Here is a 16,797-nt window from a genome sequence, read left to right as displayed (position 1 = left end):
ATCGTTAAAGTTTTGGTGTTCAATTTTATCGTGGTGACATCTTGGCTTTTTTCTGCATTAATAGAAGTTGCTAATATTTTTTTTTATTGGGCCTGCTTTTTGAGCTTATAGTTAAAATTCTCCTGTTTTTGTTTTTGTAATAATTTTATCTTTTTTGGTGCCTTCAATTTTGTTGGTTATAAATTTTGTAATTTTCGTGAAAATTATCTTTGGGTTACCTTAACAAATTCTACTTTAACTAATTAACTACTTCTAAGATTAAAATTTAAGTTGCGTTGAGAATTGTATCGGTTAGAGTCCTCATTTACATAACTACCATAATTATTTTGCATGTAATTGGTATTTCTTGATTGATTTCCATAGTGGTGACATCTTGACATCTGTGTTATTCTTATACCTCCTTCAAGGATTATAACTTAAATTGTTAACAGATTGACAATTGATTTGTTGTACTTCGTGCTGTGCAACTGGTTGATCGTAATATTGACTTCGACGAAAATTATTACTATTATTCTGAAAATCACTACGAAGTAGCCCTTATAATTGGATGTCTGGTACAATTATCGCTTTTATTCAGCTTTCAAGTAGTCAAGCGTGATAAAAGGCTTCTGACCAAGTACGAGCTCTTTTGCATCAACTTGTAGGCTTATAATTGGAACCAATCTTTTTGTCAACATATCCCGTGTCATGTCTTTAAAGGCGTAAGTATATACGCATTGTATTCATTTTTCTCATCTTTTGTGAGTGCTCTCTCAGCAAAAGGTTGACATAGTCATAGTATTCTTCTTCTGTTTGTCTTTACCTTTGGCGCATTTTTGTAAATGTGCCTGATAATACATGGAAGTTTTTTTTGTTGCGTATTTTTTCTTTAATATTATTTAATATTATTAAATAATTAATATTATCAACATCTAAAAAAAATTTTATTAATTTACACAAGTCTTTCTCATCATCACGCACCCAACTTTAACCATTTCTTAGGTCCTAAATTTAATCTATTAAAAAGAATATTTTTCTCAGTGAATATACAGATCGATTACATTTTGTGCTAGGATAAGAAATTCGCATTGTAAAAGTGTATCAGTGCTTCAGCCACCATCCAATTAGTATAGTCTTGGTTGTCTTCCTCATTTACAATTTTTATTTTATTGATTAATAAGTTTTATTATCATGATTATTAGTACAAGAACGTAATTTTTTACTTTTTCTCACTTATTTTTGGTTTTTAAATAAAATGTTAATAAATTAAGGATGTATAAATAAATGTAGGTGTATAGATAATTTGCAGATTTATGACTTTTTATCGGAAAAATATTCTGCCCTCTAAATAATTATCATAACATGCAAAGTAAAAGAATTTAAGATTAAAAGAAGTTCACATCATTCTAAAAATAATAGTTATTTTAATACTAGTAATTACTCATGCAGTTGGCAGAATACGTATATTTTAAACAAGAATAAGCAAAAATATTTTCTTATTTATATGTAGGTGTCAATCTCCCCACCTTAGATCACCAAAGCAATTGAGTCTGAAAAAAAGAAGGTGCTTTAGACACTAACGTCTTTAGCGTAATACTAGGAGACGTTGGAAAAGAGCTCTACAACTAGCTCCAACGCTTCAGACGTTGTAGCTTTCTTCCCGATCAGTCTGGTGCTACAATAGCAGGCCAGAAAAAATCACCCTGAGTTTCACCAAAAGTCGTAAGAGGGTAAATTGGGAGAAGAGGAAAGAAAAAAAAGGGTATTTATTTCATTATTTAATAATTTTTAGTTGATCTCTGAGGCAAACTTCCAAATTGAAAATGTATTTAAAGGAACTTTTATAAGTGTGACTAAAGAAGTAAAGGTCCTCTTTTTTATTGATATAACTGTCGTCTAATAGTATACGGAGCATTTTAAAAATAAATTATTTCTTGTAATTAAGCTCTTACTGGCCACTTTATTAATCTATAAAATACGATTAGACAACACAAGTGCCAATTACCAGGTAACTTGACATGCTTATTGGTTGCTTTATTAGTTGATAAATTATTACTTCGTTATTCAAGCGCAAATCAGTAAAGGGTACTTGTAGGAGGCTTAATAAATTAATATAAATAACAATAAATAACTTAAGTGCTAGTCATTAAGTAACTCTGGACTGGCGCTGACTAGACACTTCATAACTTATAAAGCATTAGTTAAACATTCAAGCACCAGTCATCAAATAAGCTGGATCCCTGTTCGGCAACTTCATCAAAATATAAACCATTAATTATTAATTAAAGCGCCAAACATCAGAAAACTCAGGGTGCTAACTGTATCAACTTTATTAAATTGTAAAGCAATAATTCGTAACACAAAAGTTAATCACTAGATATTTCGGGCACTTGATGGCATCCAAACGAATTAATATTAAAACAATGAACAACGCAAGCACCAATCACCAAGTAACTTCAAACGGTTACTTGCTACATTACAAGTTGATAAATTATAACTTCCTAACACAAGGGCATATCATCAGGTAACTAAGGGTTCTTATTAGCCGCTTTATGTCTTGATGAACTATTATTTGATAATACAGGCGCCAATAACGAGATAATCTGGGACACCTACTGGCCACTTTATTAATAAATAAAATACGATCATACATACAAGAATCAATCACCAAATAACTTTTAGGGCGCTTGCAGACAGCTTAATAATTTATAACGAAAATAATCATCAACACTGGTACCAATAACGAAGGAACTAAAAATGCTTACTTTTCACTTTGTTAGTTAATAAATTGTTACTTTCAACCATAAGTGCAAATCATCAGATAACCCGAGAAGTTTGCTTGCCACTTTATATGTTCATAAAGCGATTAAATAACAGAAGTTTCAATAAAAAGTAGTTTGAAGCACTTTCTGGCTAACCCATAACCAGGTAATTCAAAACGCTTACTACATTCATTGTTAGTTATGAAGTGTCACACAAGCGCCAAATACCAGATGACCTAAAATGTTTTCTGGTAGTGGTAATTGGCGCTTGCGTTATTTATTCATATTGTATTAATTTATTAATTTCCCCAAAAGCTCCCTTTAATGATTTGCGCTTGGATTGCGAAGTAATTATTTATTAACTGATGAAGCAGCCAATAAGCGTTTCGAGTAACATGGTGGTTGACACTTGTGTTGTTTAATCGTACTCTATTGATTGATGAAGTAGCCATTAGGTGCCCCGGGTTTTTAGGTAATAGCTGCTTGCGATACAAAATAATTTTATAACTTATAAAGTGGCTGGTAAGCGTCCCAGGTCATTGAGTGATAGGCGTGTGTGTTATAAATTAACAATTGATTATTTAATAGAGTGGCCAGTCAGTTCCCTAGGTTATCTAGTGATTGGCGCTTGTGTTACAAAATAGTAATTTTCAAACTTATTATGTGTCTAGTACGTGCCCTGGGTCATTGGGTGATATTAATTATAATTAATAACACAAGCGCCTATCACCCGATGGTAATTAACAACTCATTATTTAATAGAGTGGCCAGTAAACGCCCTAGGTCATCGGGTGATAGGCGCTTGTGTTATTAATTTAAAAGTTTTGAATATTTGCAAGTTGTGGGTACCGTTTTTCAATTAATGCATGATTTAATTAATGTATGACTGTTTGTGGCACCAGGCAATGGGGTTAAATAGTTCATGATAAATTGGGTTATGCGGTTAAAGGCTTTGAAATTTTTGGGCTAAGGGGTTCAAGATGTTAGGGTGACCGGGACATTGCATTCAAAGGCTTGGGTCAAAGTTTTTTTATTTTCCCGGGATTTTGGAACCACTTTTAAACTTTGTCCTAATCGTATTGAACTGTGCTGCCTACTGTTGATGGCGCCAATTCAGTTTGATTCGGACATCGGGAACAATTTGCTATGTAGCTCTAGATCTGACAATGTTATTGCTCTATGTACTACCTTACAAATAATATTTATATTCTGCTGTTTCGTATGGGCTCATATAAAATTTAAAAGTCTATTCCCGGATATTCCTTTCCGAACCTTGATAGTTCTTATACTATTATTTTGTTTAATTATTGTGACATCTAGGAAATTAATCCGGCAATTGGTTTCTATATCATAAGTAAATTATCAATGTTTGTAGTGTTTTGTAAACTTTTTCAACAAAAATCCACACAGTCACCGAGCACCAAAATCGCAAAAAAAGTAGAGATTGGTGAGCCTGTGGGTATGCCAAATTTTTGATGGTAAATTTTCCTGTCAAAAGGGAAAAAGTTATTTTTAAGTAAGAATCTCGTTACATTAGTAATTTTTGTAAAAGAAATTGAAGAATATGGCATGAAGATTCTTAAGTACAAGGTTGTATATAACATTTGTGAACAGAGACACAACATCGAACAAGACTAACACATAATTATCAAGAATTAAAAAAAAAAATTCCATTAATCGAATCTTGTTCAAAATTATTAATTTATTTCGAATTTGAGTTATGAATTTAATGTAAACACATAAGCGTGTGTGTAATCAACTCTTAAAGATTGTCGTTTATTGCTTAAATTGAATTACGTGCCATAAAGTCTCGCTCTCTTTGTGTACCAATCACTGTCAAGAATAAACTTCTGAGACCACCAATTGTAAGCTTACAAACGTGTGAGCGGTCAGCTAATTACGTAAGGCTAAGAGAGCGAGAAGAAAGCTAGCAGCATCTAGACAGGCAGTCCGCCTCTGTAGCTCTTTCGAATAGACAGCTAACGCTGTAGCTTCTTCTAGAAGAAGCTTCTAGAGAATGGCTTTTTTATAGCCGCAAACATCATGCAAAAGTTTAAGAAAAACTAAGTTAATTTATTTAATCTAATTTTAATTATTTGATTTATTTTCTTTGTTCATGAGAACACCTTTTTTACTTTCTCTCAGTGTACATTTATTGATTTTACTGATGTTCATTTAAATATATTGGAGCTAAGTTACAGTGCAAATAGAGTGTTCTTCTTTTCCAATATTAGATGCTCCTGCTCTTTCCTTAGAGAATCCCAGGACCGAAATGGCTCAACCCTAGCTTACTAGATTATACAGTCCACTCTAAGCCGTAGTTCAACAAATCTGCACTATAGTTCACGTTGTTTTTTGATTTTAGTATACAGTGTTTTAAATTATCGTAAAGTATTCTTGCAAGGCAATAAGTTGTACTATTGATTTTAAAAATAATTGATCCTAATGGGATACCATCTTTGTGTATTTTTGAGAGCCAGTAGGCCTTCGCTCATTGTGAGTCTATTTGCGTGATTTGAACGGTCCTGTGATTTAAAAATTTGTTTTTATTGAGACATGTAATTGTTTGTATACGTCTTTCTAAAGTTATTGTACGGAATTTCTTTTCATTTGTGAGCTTTTAAAATCCATGTTATTGTTAGCATTGTGACGTAGTAGCTAAATCTATCACGTCACTATGTACCTAAATTTTTTTGGGCATGTCATCGGTGGCTACCGAGTCCTATAATAATGTATATATTTTTCGATACATATATATACACATGTATAGATGCATATACGTATGGTACAAGACATCAGAGAGATCAGAGTCGAGAATTACGGGACAGGTGACAGATGATATATACAAGGGAATAGAGAGCGAGAGAGAGAGAGAGAGAACCAGAGGAGGAGAGTATCTAGCTGAACGAGAGGACAACTACCATAACGGGATTCACCTGAAGCTTGCAGTGTGACCGAGCCACCGCGAGACTAGGACGACCCCCAGGTAGCGCGGAGTGATTATGAGGATAACATAAAGGTACTGGAGATAGTATACTACTCGTTACGAGGTGTGCATTACGTAGTGCGTCTGGGTGTATGCGTATTAATGTAAGGTTGGTGCGGACCTCTGACAGTCGAGCTATGGAGAAGTTTGACAGCGAGGATGACCGGAGCCCGTACATTAAGTAGCATACTGACCTTGAAGGCACCATGTATTAATGCTCATAGTTTTAGAGAAGAGAGAAAGATAGAACAAAAGTGTATAGAGGACGAATAAATAGCGTGAGCGCGCTGTGAAATTTATGTCAGTGATTGTGTTTATTGGTTATTAGTGCCCCTACTTTCCCCCTTCTAATTTCCGTTTAGAAGTGTTTGGTGTTCTAGAGCCGGACATCTGTGGCAGACCTTCTAGAGGAGAGGAATCCAGTGTGTAGGGACTCGGTAAGTGACGTACGTGAAAGAACTTTTGTGTTTATCGGTAGCTGTTTATCGGCTGAAAAATCCTCGTCACAGTATATATTTTATTTTATATGAATTAAGCGATAGTGCTTAAATAACAACCGTCTACATACTCTGATATTGTGTCAGATTTTAACGAATTTAATTTAACGTACCCAATAACTATGTGAAATTCCAATCACGTATAGTATCTAAGTAATGCTTTTAATTTAAGTGCTGAGAAATCAAATTTTTTTTCCAAGGTATTTGGAGTTAGACATTTTATTAGTAAATTTTAATCGTAGTTCTTAAACGTCAAATGTAATCAAGGATACGACTCGTTTGAAAAATGGAGTTAAATGAATTTTTAAAGGATGATTTATCTTTGTATTAGAAGTCAAGTAGGTTATATTCTATGTATATTACTTTTCGATGTACTAAATCACACGACTATTGTTTTGAAATAGTGTTAAGAGGTTGATGCGCGAAGCCCCACTGGTATATATATATATATATATATATATATATACACTCCCCCGTGCGCGCTTCGCGTGCCAACCCCCCATTTCCAGTTTAAAATTGATTAGTAAAATTGAAACGTTTCTCTTTTTTTTATTTTACAACTTTTTATTGAAAAGTTATCTCACCAAAAATATCCATGGGTTGAATTTCCAGGTAAAATATTAATATATGATAATTTTTAAGACTTGAGCAATATTTTTGATCAATAGATTATTTATTACAAGCTGGTCTTCGCGCGCTTTGCACGACATTACCATTGACAAAGAGTTGTGTGAAATAAATTGAAATCACTATATATACTATATAAAAAAAATTTAAACGTAATGCAATTCGATATACTATTGAGACTTTTTACCTCAACAACAACCTTTAATAGTAAAGTTTTTACTTATAATCAAATTTATTCTTATTTAGACAGAACTTAACAAAATAGAAGAAACATAAATTAAAGTTACCATACAGTGGAGGTAAAATGTCCACAAACATAAAAAATAACAAATATTTAAGAAAAATTCTAACTTTTTAAACAAAAGGGGTGGCGAATCCTCTTGTCCGTATCATAATGTAATATCACAAAAAAGTATAAGTTAACTTAAGGGGTGTTGAGGGGGTAAGTTTTCCATAAAATCCTTATGATAAAGTATGTTTACAATAGATTTCAAGTTTTTGTGGGAAGATATGGCGAAGGGCAGTGGGGTGGACAAATTACCTCATATGTACCCTTCTTTAACATATTTCCATTAAAACAGGATTATTATTATAATATTTTCACAAAACATTCTCAGTTTCTGTAAGAGATAGTAGGGTTATTGTGGGAAGAGACACTAAATTTACGTGGACGAGGGAGGCTGTGGAGAGGTCATAAGGGGGCGTGGGGGTTCAATCTGATTTTGTTGGGTTAAATTCACAGAGAAATAAAAAAATGTTTCCTTGTATTGTGAAAGATTGAGAGGAGGGGGCTGTGAAGGGACCATGGGAGGTGTGGACACTCCCACAAAAATAACTATATGATATTGGAAGATTATATATATTTATCTCTAGGATTATGCGATCATTATCAAAATTTTACTTTTAATAAGCCCTATTACGTGTATTAAACGTAGCATGAATAGGTGTTATGTGGTATACATTGAATCCTGTCAGAAGGGGAAATTAAAAAATGTTGTAGTAAAAACTGAGGTGTTTTTTCTATTAACTTAATATTCTTAGAGCATTCAGACAACGGTTTCATCAGTGAGTTATTTTTACTGATGAGCTTGAACTGACTCGTTTATAACGGCTGTTTTTTTGGATTAATAATATTTATTCATTATTTAGCATTAAAATACCAGAGAAACTTTCTACTGCTATCAAAAAATGCTTGTACTCTGCGTCTCTAGCTAAAACTAAAGAATGCATATATTCTATTCCGTTACCATGTTTTACGTATAACGGCATTACTGATTATAATAAAAGTTATGTTAAAAAGTATTTTTTACATTGTCAATTATTTTTTTTAGAGGACCTCGAGCAGGTGTTATATTCTATCGAAAAGGTGTTAGATGCTCTAGTAACAACGGAGAGAAAGTTGTTTATGATCTTGAGAGTAAACTAAATCAAGCTGTCTTTCCTGGACTTCAAGGTGGTCCTCACAATCACGCTATCGCTGGAATAGCAGCTGCTATGAAACAAGCTACTACATCTACTTTTATCATGTATCAAAAACAAGTAGTTTCTAATGCAAAAAGATTATGCCAGAAATTGCAAGATTTTGGTTACAAAATTAGTACAGACGGTACAGATGTTCATATGTTGTTAGTTGACCTTAGATGTAGTGGCCTTACAGGATCAAAAGCTGAAAAAATATTAGAAGATATCTCGATAGCCTGTAATAAAAATACAGTTCCTGGTGATAAAAGTGCTTTTAATCCTAGTGGAATTAGATTAGGTACCCCAGCTCTTACCACCCGTGGTTTAAAAGAAGAGCATATAGATGTCGTTGCCTCATTTATTCATGAAGGTAAAATATTTATCAGTTTTATAATCACCTAGCTTTATGCAATTGTTAAGTATATTTGTTTTTTTTAAGGCTTACAATTAGCGAAAGAAATAACAACGCTCTCTGGACCTAAACTTGTTGATTTCAAGCAAACAATGGATACGAATGCTGATATAAAGGAAAGAATCACTAAGTTGAAAGGAAAAGTGCAAATTTTCGCCAACCAATTTCCCTTACCTGGATGTAACGACTACTAAATTTGTCACCTTGCGTGTGTCACGCTTTGACAGCCTTTTTTAACTATTTTATTTTGTATATTAGTTAATTTAAATAACCTATCATTGTAAGTCTAGAAAATTTTTTATCTGTATTTAATAATAAGAGGTCCTTGTAACAATATAAATATACTTTATTTTATAAAATTTTTATTAATAATACTTTAAATGTAAAATTGTTCACTGTATTAGTATAGTCTCAAAAAAATTAGTAACATAAGATTATTCGATATGTACAAACGTAGATTGCACATCATTATACTCTATTCACTGAATATACACTAATAAATAGGATTAAAAGACTTCAAAATCCTCTGAACTTTGAAGTTTAAGAAATTAAGCTTCTTGTACTGAGTGTTTGTTATTTTCATTACTATCCAAATGCATACGGATCAGACCAAGATTTCCAAGAGGCTTTGAAAAACATTAGACTTTAGCCGTTCCAGTGTTGAGCATCTCAAACGCTCAACATCGAAGTAAAGTATTTCGAGTTTTGAGTTGCTGTAGTCAGTGCTGCTAAGCAGTTAAATTCTTCTAAGTTGATGTTGCAGAATTTTCAATTTGTAGAAAATACACTTCAAAAGACTTCGAACTAATGTACATCTGGGTAAGGAGTTTTGTACTGGCATTATAGAGTAACTATTACAGAGTTATTTTTCTATCGTGATAGAATACAAGGGAAAGAAAAGTATTAAAAATGAAGTGAAACTGATAAGCCAAACTGTTATGATTGTAATATATTTGTGTGTACAATGAATGTGTCTATGGACACATGTATAAGTGGCAGAAAGTATGAGTTGGATTAGTTGTATTATTTCGCTTAAGGAAACGTATGGGCCGTTTAGGACAGTCATCACGTCACTCTTACTTATGACTTTGTCTACGGCCACTTGTATAAAATCGAAATAATATGTTAAGTGTCTAGTGCATCAATGTCATACTTTATTTATCCCTTTCTACTCTCTATCATCTAATTGGGCCAAATTGGTAAAGTATAATATTAGCGTATTACGCTTTCGCTACGCTACTCTGCAGTTTTTTTTTTTTTAATTTCTCAACATATGCTTCAGTGAATTGCAGTGCTCTACAGTGAACAAGTTGCTAACATGACTCTCAAGATTCTCCGAATGAGTAATATCAGGTCAAATACACTGACTTATGTAAAGCCAATAGCCTGCACTTTGATAAGGTAAATCATTTATTCTATTTTCTTGATTTGGTGATACAATATTTGGTGTCTTACTGTTAGCATCTGCAGTTAGTCTTGGAAGGGACATAGTAGCTGCAGTTTTGTAATCGGTTATGTTAAGTTCTATTAAACTTGACGCTATAAGTAATTTTTTTCTTTTAATTCGATGATTTCTTTAAGGGACTTGGGTCGCTCCTGCAAGCGGGAGGTGAAAGGGAATACGTGTATTTGCATAAGGCGCTGTGATAAGGTCTGCTTACTAATATAGCCCAAAAATTTCCGCTCTCTGGATTACGAAAAATGCATTTGTATTTAACTCTCCAGTACTTGTTAATGTATTAATAATATGTTTATAAAAAATAACAGGATATACTTAAAGGTATCTAGTTTTTTATGATATAAATCAAATAGCACACACACTTCTTTTATGTGACTTAAAAAAATAAAGAGTAAACGGCATAGCTAATCTGATTTTCTTTTGATGAAAGTGTGCTATACATTTAAAAAATTTTAAATTTTAATGATATAGTGGTAAAGTAAAAAGTATCATGAAGGGTTACATCAAAACTTTGAGTAAAATAGCTTCTAGAAGTAATTTTGTGAAAAGCCATCGTATCACGCAAAAAGTCAATCTAACGACAGAAAGTGTATTTAGTGTGTCCTTGTCTCACGTGTGGATGTACCATACGAGCTGTAAACAAATTTGTTTAAGTCTGTACAAATATCTCCATAACTGCAGACACAATTTTGTGGAAACTTTTGCACGTGTATCCATGACTTCATAAATAACATATCAGTTTTTAAAAACATTCTTATCGCTATGTCAAGCATAAAAGGTATTTTTTCTAAAACTTTTTTGACAACTTACTTGTGAGCTCTTGTTAAAAACGACGAAAAAGGGAAACTTTATGAATTTTTTTTTCGAAGTCTGTAGACGTGGTTTTATTCAAATTGTGTGACTACATCAACGCAGCTTTTCTTTACGATGCATATGTATTTTAAAATATATTTACCGTAACGTTAATTTTGTTCTAACTTCACTAATGATGAACACTAACGTTCATACCCAGAAAAATTTTTAGTTGTCTAAGATCTTTAAGAGAGACTACTTTTTTTATGTTTGACTTGAACAAACTCAATAAAATTAGCAGAGTATATGAAGATTACGATATCATTAACAATAACTAGCTAAGTGATGGAAAAAACGCTTTTCCTAAAAAACATACACCCACGCATCACTTACAAACATAAGTCTTCAAACACATTGTGGAGTTTCACATTTCATACTAAGAGTATTTTTCTGTCTAAAGCTATAAGTTTCCTTGTGCTGCCTACAATTGTTTCTATATTATATAGCTGTTTATGTGGGGCATTCCACACAGCCTCCCTATAAAATAAGGTGAAATTTTATCTTTTTATCCCTTATTTAGACGTAGCATATTTTTTGTCTCAACCCCCCACAGCCCTTGCACAATTTTTCTTAACTAGCGTACCCTACCCTTACAGCTCCTATTCCATTTTTATAAAACTTTACTAACACTCCTGATGATCTCTCGGGCTGTGGCAGTCGGCTTACGGGGTGCGTCCTTTGGGTGGCGGATGGAGGTAAGCTTTCCACGAATATATGGTTCCAAAGCGTTGTGGCGGTTGGAGCTTGTTCCCGCGGGTGGTTGAAAATAAATAAAATAGTTCCGGGACGCCGAAAAGAAAACGTTGTTCAGAAAACAAGAGTAGGTTTCCGAATGAAACCAAAAATGAGTGACGCTACTGAAAATATAAAACCTCTCAGAGGGAATCCGATGCCAGTTTCGATCACGTAAAAGCCCAAGTGACTGGTGCTAGCCTCAAAGATTCTGTGGGGAGGCTACAAAGGCGTCCAGTATAGAAGTAAGGAGACAACCTTGAATAAAAAAACACTTACGAAAGGGCTCAACATTTTTTCCCAGCGATAGACAGACCAGCTGCTAAGCACTGGAAGTGCACCAATCGATGTCAGTGCTATCAGTTTATTCAGCAGCAACACCGAGATGGATCTGGAATATATCAGCAACTTGAAATCAGAGCTTACTGTCGATCATATAAAAAAGGATCTTGCATTAACAAAAGTTAAAATTATGATATAAATATGGTGGAAGCAGCAACGACAACGTACACAAAAATAGCGATATCGATAAAAGAAGGTATGAAAGTGGCGTTGAATTTATTGTATAAGTTTGAGGAAAGCCATTAAAGGACAAGAAAAAAGATAGAAAATACCTTAGAACAATTCAATGATAATCTGACGAGAAAGACGTATGGATCAGAAACAAGAGAAAGAATCACACGCTATTTTCAATCCAGATTTATGAAAAGCGTACTGGCAAAAAAACGGGGAGCAGAAGCCCAGAAGCTGAGAAGCTCTGAGAAAGACTTCAAATCCCTGTTCTAAAAAGAAAAAAAGACCAGAAAGAATCAAAAATTCATCCCTAAGATAACAATCAATAAAAAAAGGGTAATGCTTGAAATCCAATTACCGAGAAGGCCGATGTCAAACTTGCATTGAGTAGTATCCTTCGATGCTTGCCGTAAATTAGAACAGTGACGCTGTTAAGAGCGAATAAGAGAGGGCAGAAGGTAGCTGTGATAAACATTGAAGAAATCGTTGCCAAAACCATAGAAGAAATAAGTAGGCTGTTGTAGGCTGTTGATAGGCTTTACAAGCTGTCAAGTGAGAAGAAGGGTTGAAGTTATGGTAGCTGCCCAGCATTCAGAAAGGCGTTAGAATAGGCCAAGAGTAATATGCGTACAAGGCAGAGATAAAATTTAAGAGGACAAAAGCGGGAGGACCATTATAGACCCCAGCTGCGCTGATTTACCCAAGCCATCAGCTAAGAAAAACAACGGAAATCAATGTTTCCGCAAAACAGCAAATGACCAGACGAAATAAAAAGAAGGAAACATTACGATAGTAACTAATACTCCAATGAAAAGCCATGTCAATAGTCAACACTTCGTAGCCCCGGCTTAAAACTTAAATGTAAAAGCGGATCCCGAGCTGGGTGTCCTAGAAAGAGAAAGGTATTGCGAGTTTAGTAGGTATTCAGTCTGTATAGCTAAGAATATCATAGTGGAAAACAACACCTTCAGGCAGACTGCAAGTCCCACACAGAGAAGAGGTTTGTGCCCCTTTTTATCCAGAATGCGTCAAAGCATTCTGGACTATATCAGATAATATTTATTGTAGTGGTGATGATGATAATAATAATAATAATAATAATAATAATAATAATAATAATAATAATAATAATTAAAACAATAATAATGCTAAGAATAATCAGTGCTCCCAAAACTGGTACCTGAACTAGCGTGAAATTAAAAATGGCTAGATGGTGCAAGAAGCAACAACCCAGATAACTCGGCGAACTTTCATGTATAATAAATAAACCTCTAGCTATTTAATCAAATAATCCAATTAGTAATAACACAAGCGACTATCACCCGCTGACCCGGGACTTAGGTCATTTACTGGAAACTCTGTTAATTAATAAAGTATTAATAAATAACACAAACGCCAATCACCAGTTGACCCGGCTCGCTAACTGGCCGCTTTGATAATTCACATAGTAACAAGTAATAACAAGAGCGCATCTAACTTGGCCCGTAGTAAACACCCAGGATTATTAGGTGATAGGCGCTTGTGTTGTAAATTAATATTTTATTAATTAACAGAGCGGTCAGTAAACGCCCTGGTTCATTCGGTAACAGGCGCTTTTGTTATTATTTAATATTTTATTCACTTATGAAGTAGCCAGTAAGCACCCCGGTTCATCGGGTGATAGGCGCTTGTGTTATTAATTAATGAAGTTGTCAGTAAGTGCCCTGGGTCATTGGATGACAGGCGCTTGTGTTATTAATTAATATTTTATTAATTAATGGAGTAAGCAGTAAGTGCCCAAGGTCATTAGGTGATAGGCGCTTGTATTATTTATTACTATTTTATTATATAATAGAATGGCCAGTTTATTGAGTGATAGGCGTTTTTGTTATGAATAATTATTTTATTAACTTATGGAGTGGCCAGTAAGCACCCTGGTACATCGGGTGATAGGCGCTTGTGTTATTAATTAATATTTTATTAATTAAGGGAGTGGCGAGTAAGTGCCACAGGTCATTGGGTGATAGTTGCTTGTGTTATCAATATTTTATTAATTAATGGAGTGGCCAAAAAACGCCCCGGGTCATCGGGTGATAGTCGCTTGTGTTATGCATTAATATTCTATTTATTAATGGGTGATCAGTAAGCACCCCGGGTCATTGGGTAATAGGTGCTTGTGTTATTTATTAATAATTTATCAAGTAATGGAGTGGCCAATAAGCACTCTGGGTTATTGGGTGAAGGGCACTTGTGTTATTTATTAATATTTTATTATATAGCAGATTCGCCAGTGAACGCCCTGGGACATCGCGTAATAGTCGCTTGTGTTATTAATTAATATTTTATCAATTAATGAAGTGGCCAGTAAACGCCCTGGGTTATCGGGTGATAAGCGCTTGTGTTATCACTTATTTGGTTATTCAGTTAAATAGCTAGAGGTTTATTTATTATACATGAAAATTCGTTGAGTTATCTGGATTTTCGCTTCTTGCACTATATAGCCATTTTTAATTTCGCGCGAGTTCGGGTACTAGTTTTAGGAGCACTGAGGATGATATTAATTATTATGATGAAAAGAATGCTAATAGTGATGATGTTAATAATTCTTCTCACTTACTTTAAAATTCTTATTTTGACATTGTCAACCCATTTATATACGTAGCTTTAATTTGGTGCACTAACATTCAGATCTAGCTCATTAAATAAAAAAGGAGACTAAATGTGTTAAGTTGCGGCGATCACAGGAATCATCCGTGGGCACTATTCTTTCCCTTGAATTGAATTGGTGTATTGCGCAATTCGAAGAGTATGAAAGCACGTAAAGTGAGCTGTACACCTTTCTATTCTATTCTACAGTTTTTTTTCTCTTGAAGTCTTATAAGAATCTTTGTTATCAGAAAGAGTTACTCATAATCGTATGATGAATTTTGAAAAATGTCATTGTCAGTTGTTGAATTTATTTAATTTAAAACAGTAATCATGGTGATGATAATAATAATGATAATGATTTTAAAATCATGTCTTTTAATAAGATTTTTTTTTTATCTATAAGTACAAATACTTTCATTTTTATGGGATACAAGATGTAGAGCTATCTCGCTATATCATCCCGCTATTCCCTGGCATTCAATCCTGCTCTTGCGCGCTTTCAGGCACACCAACGTGAATATTTCATCGATTTAAGAAGTGATGAATCAAGTGACAATGTTGATCGTTTACAAAGACACAGCACAGAACAAAATCAAAACTCGAATAAAAATTTTTAACAAATTGAACAATGATCTCATAAATTATGATTAATTAATATTAGTTTAAGCTTTAGAAACATTTTTGACTGCAATCAATCGTTCGAACCAGAATAATGAAAATTTTAGACTTATGAATAGAATATCTTTTTTACCGAATATAATTTACCTTCCTTTTAGAGAAATCTATTGAATTGGTTGAGATCCAAGCAAAGTTATAAACTCTTTACTAAGTAAGAGGAATATAGTGATAAAGAAAATATCGCGCGTTTGTACGATTCTTGAAGAAAAAAAAAAGCTTCGGACACAACAAAAACTCCTTTTTCCGCAGAAAATAAAACTTTAAATATAATGACCATGCTTGAAATACATTACGGAAATTCTAAATTAATTTAAAAAAAAATTGCCAAAGAAATAAAAAATTTGCCAAATTTAGAATTACAAAGTGTTTCATTAATCAAATTTGCTACTACGCTCGAACATTTAGTTGCAGTTATAAAGTCTTTAAAAAGTATAGATTATTTGCACAGTCCAAAAATGACAAAAGAAATTATTATTTAATAATCAGCAATTACTTAAGATTTACAACCTTTGAAATCCAAGAAAAATCAGGTGTAGAAAAATTATCTCAATTTTTAATTCAAGGAACTCGAATGATGCTTTCAGCTGGAGTAATTTTCTTCACTTCGAGTGAGATAGTTCGTAAAAAATTAAATAGGAATCAAAAAATACAAACGCTTCTGCAACATTTGTATACGTGACTCATGAAATTGATAAAAAAGATAGTAAAACTGATATAAGCAAATAATTATGATGTATCTTTAAAGAAAGGAGGCATAGTTTTCATTTTAGATTACAACCTAGCGCTAAACTATTCGAGGAAAAGTGTAATAACACATGTATTTCGTACGAATGGATAGGTACATGTGACAGAGATTATCCGTAGGTGGTATTCATTTTCTCCAATTTTAAATGTATCAGGAGATCATCAAACGGTTACGAGACATTCTTATATGAGGTCTTGTAAGAATCTCTGTTATAATAATGAGACACGACACTATGTTACTTAAATTTAGTTTTAAAAAAGTAATTTTTTTTTGTTAAATTTATATAACTTGAAACAATAATTCAAATGATTATAACAATAACAGTGTCAATACTGATAATGATTATACTTTAAAATCATTTGGAGGTTTTTGGAGGACTTTTTTGATCATGGAGACTTTTTAGAAAAAGGTAATTCAATAATTAGGGTGATAATAATACAAAGTTGGATGATTTAACTTGTGAGTT

The 16,797-nt window shown here is 33.3% G+C and overlaps 1 protein-coding gene across 3 annotated transcripts in view; it reads left to right on the top strand.

Annotated features, from left to right (window-relative positions):
• Shmt (serine hydroxymethyl transferase) overlaps nucleotides 1–9,206 on the top strand; it is a 170,740-nt gene extending 161,534 nt beyond the window's left edge. For all 3 annotated transcript variants that reach the window (XM_089595803.1, XM_089595804.1, XM_089595802.1), the window contains exons 5-6: nucleotides 8,183–8,682; nucleotides 8,752–9,206. In XM_089595803.1, coding sequence (XP_089451929.1) covers nucleotides 8,183–8,682; nucleotides 8,752–8,918 — 667 coding nt within the window. In that variant the 3' untranslated portion in view covers nucleotides 8,919–9,206. The remainder of the gene's footprint in view (nucleotides 1–8,182; nucleotides 8,683–8,751) is intronic.
• Nucleotides 9,207–16,797: the final 7,591 nt, after the last annotated feature.

Source organism: Copidosoma floridanum, unplaced genomic scaffold, assembly GCF_036245765.1.
Source record: "Copidosoma floridanum isolate Cflo_tuat_1 unplaced genomic scaffold, Cflo_Japanese_pri ptg000028l, whole genome shotgun sequence".
In the NCBI taxonomy this organism is placed as follows: domain Eukaryota; kingdom Metazoa; phylum Arthropoda; class Insecta; order Hymenoptera; family Encyrtidae; genus Copidosoma; species Copidosoma floridanum.
Note: the sequence above shows the minus strand (reverse complement) of the source record. Positions and strands in the feature narration are given on the sequence as shown.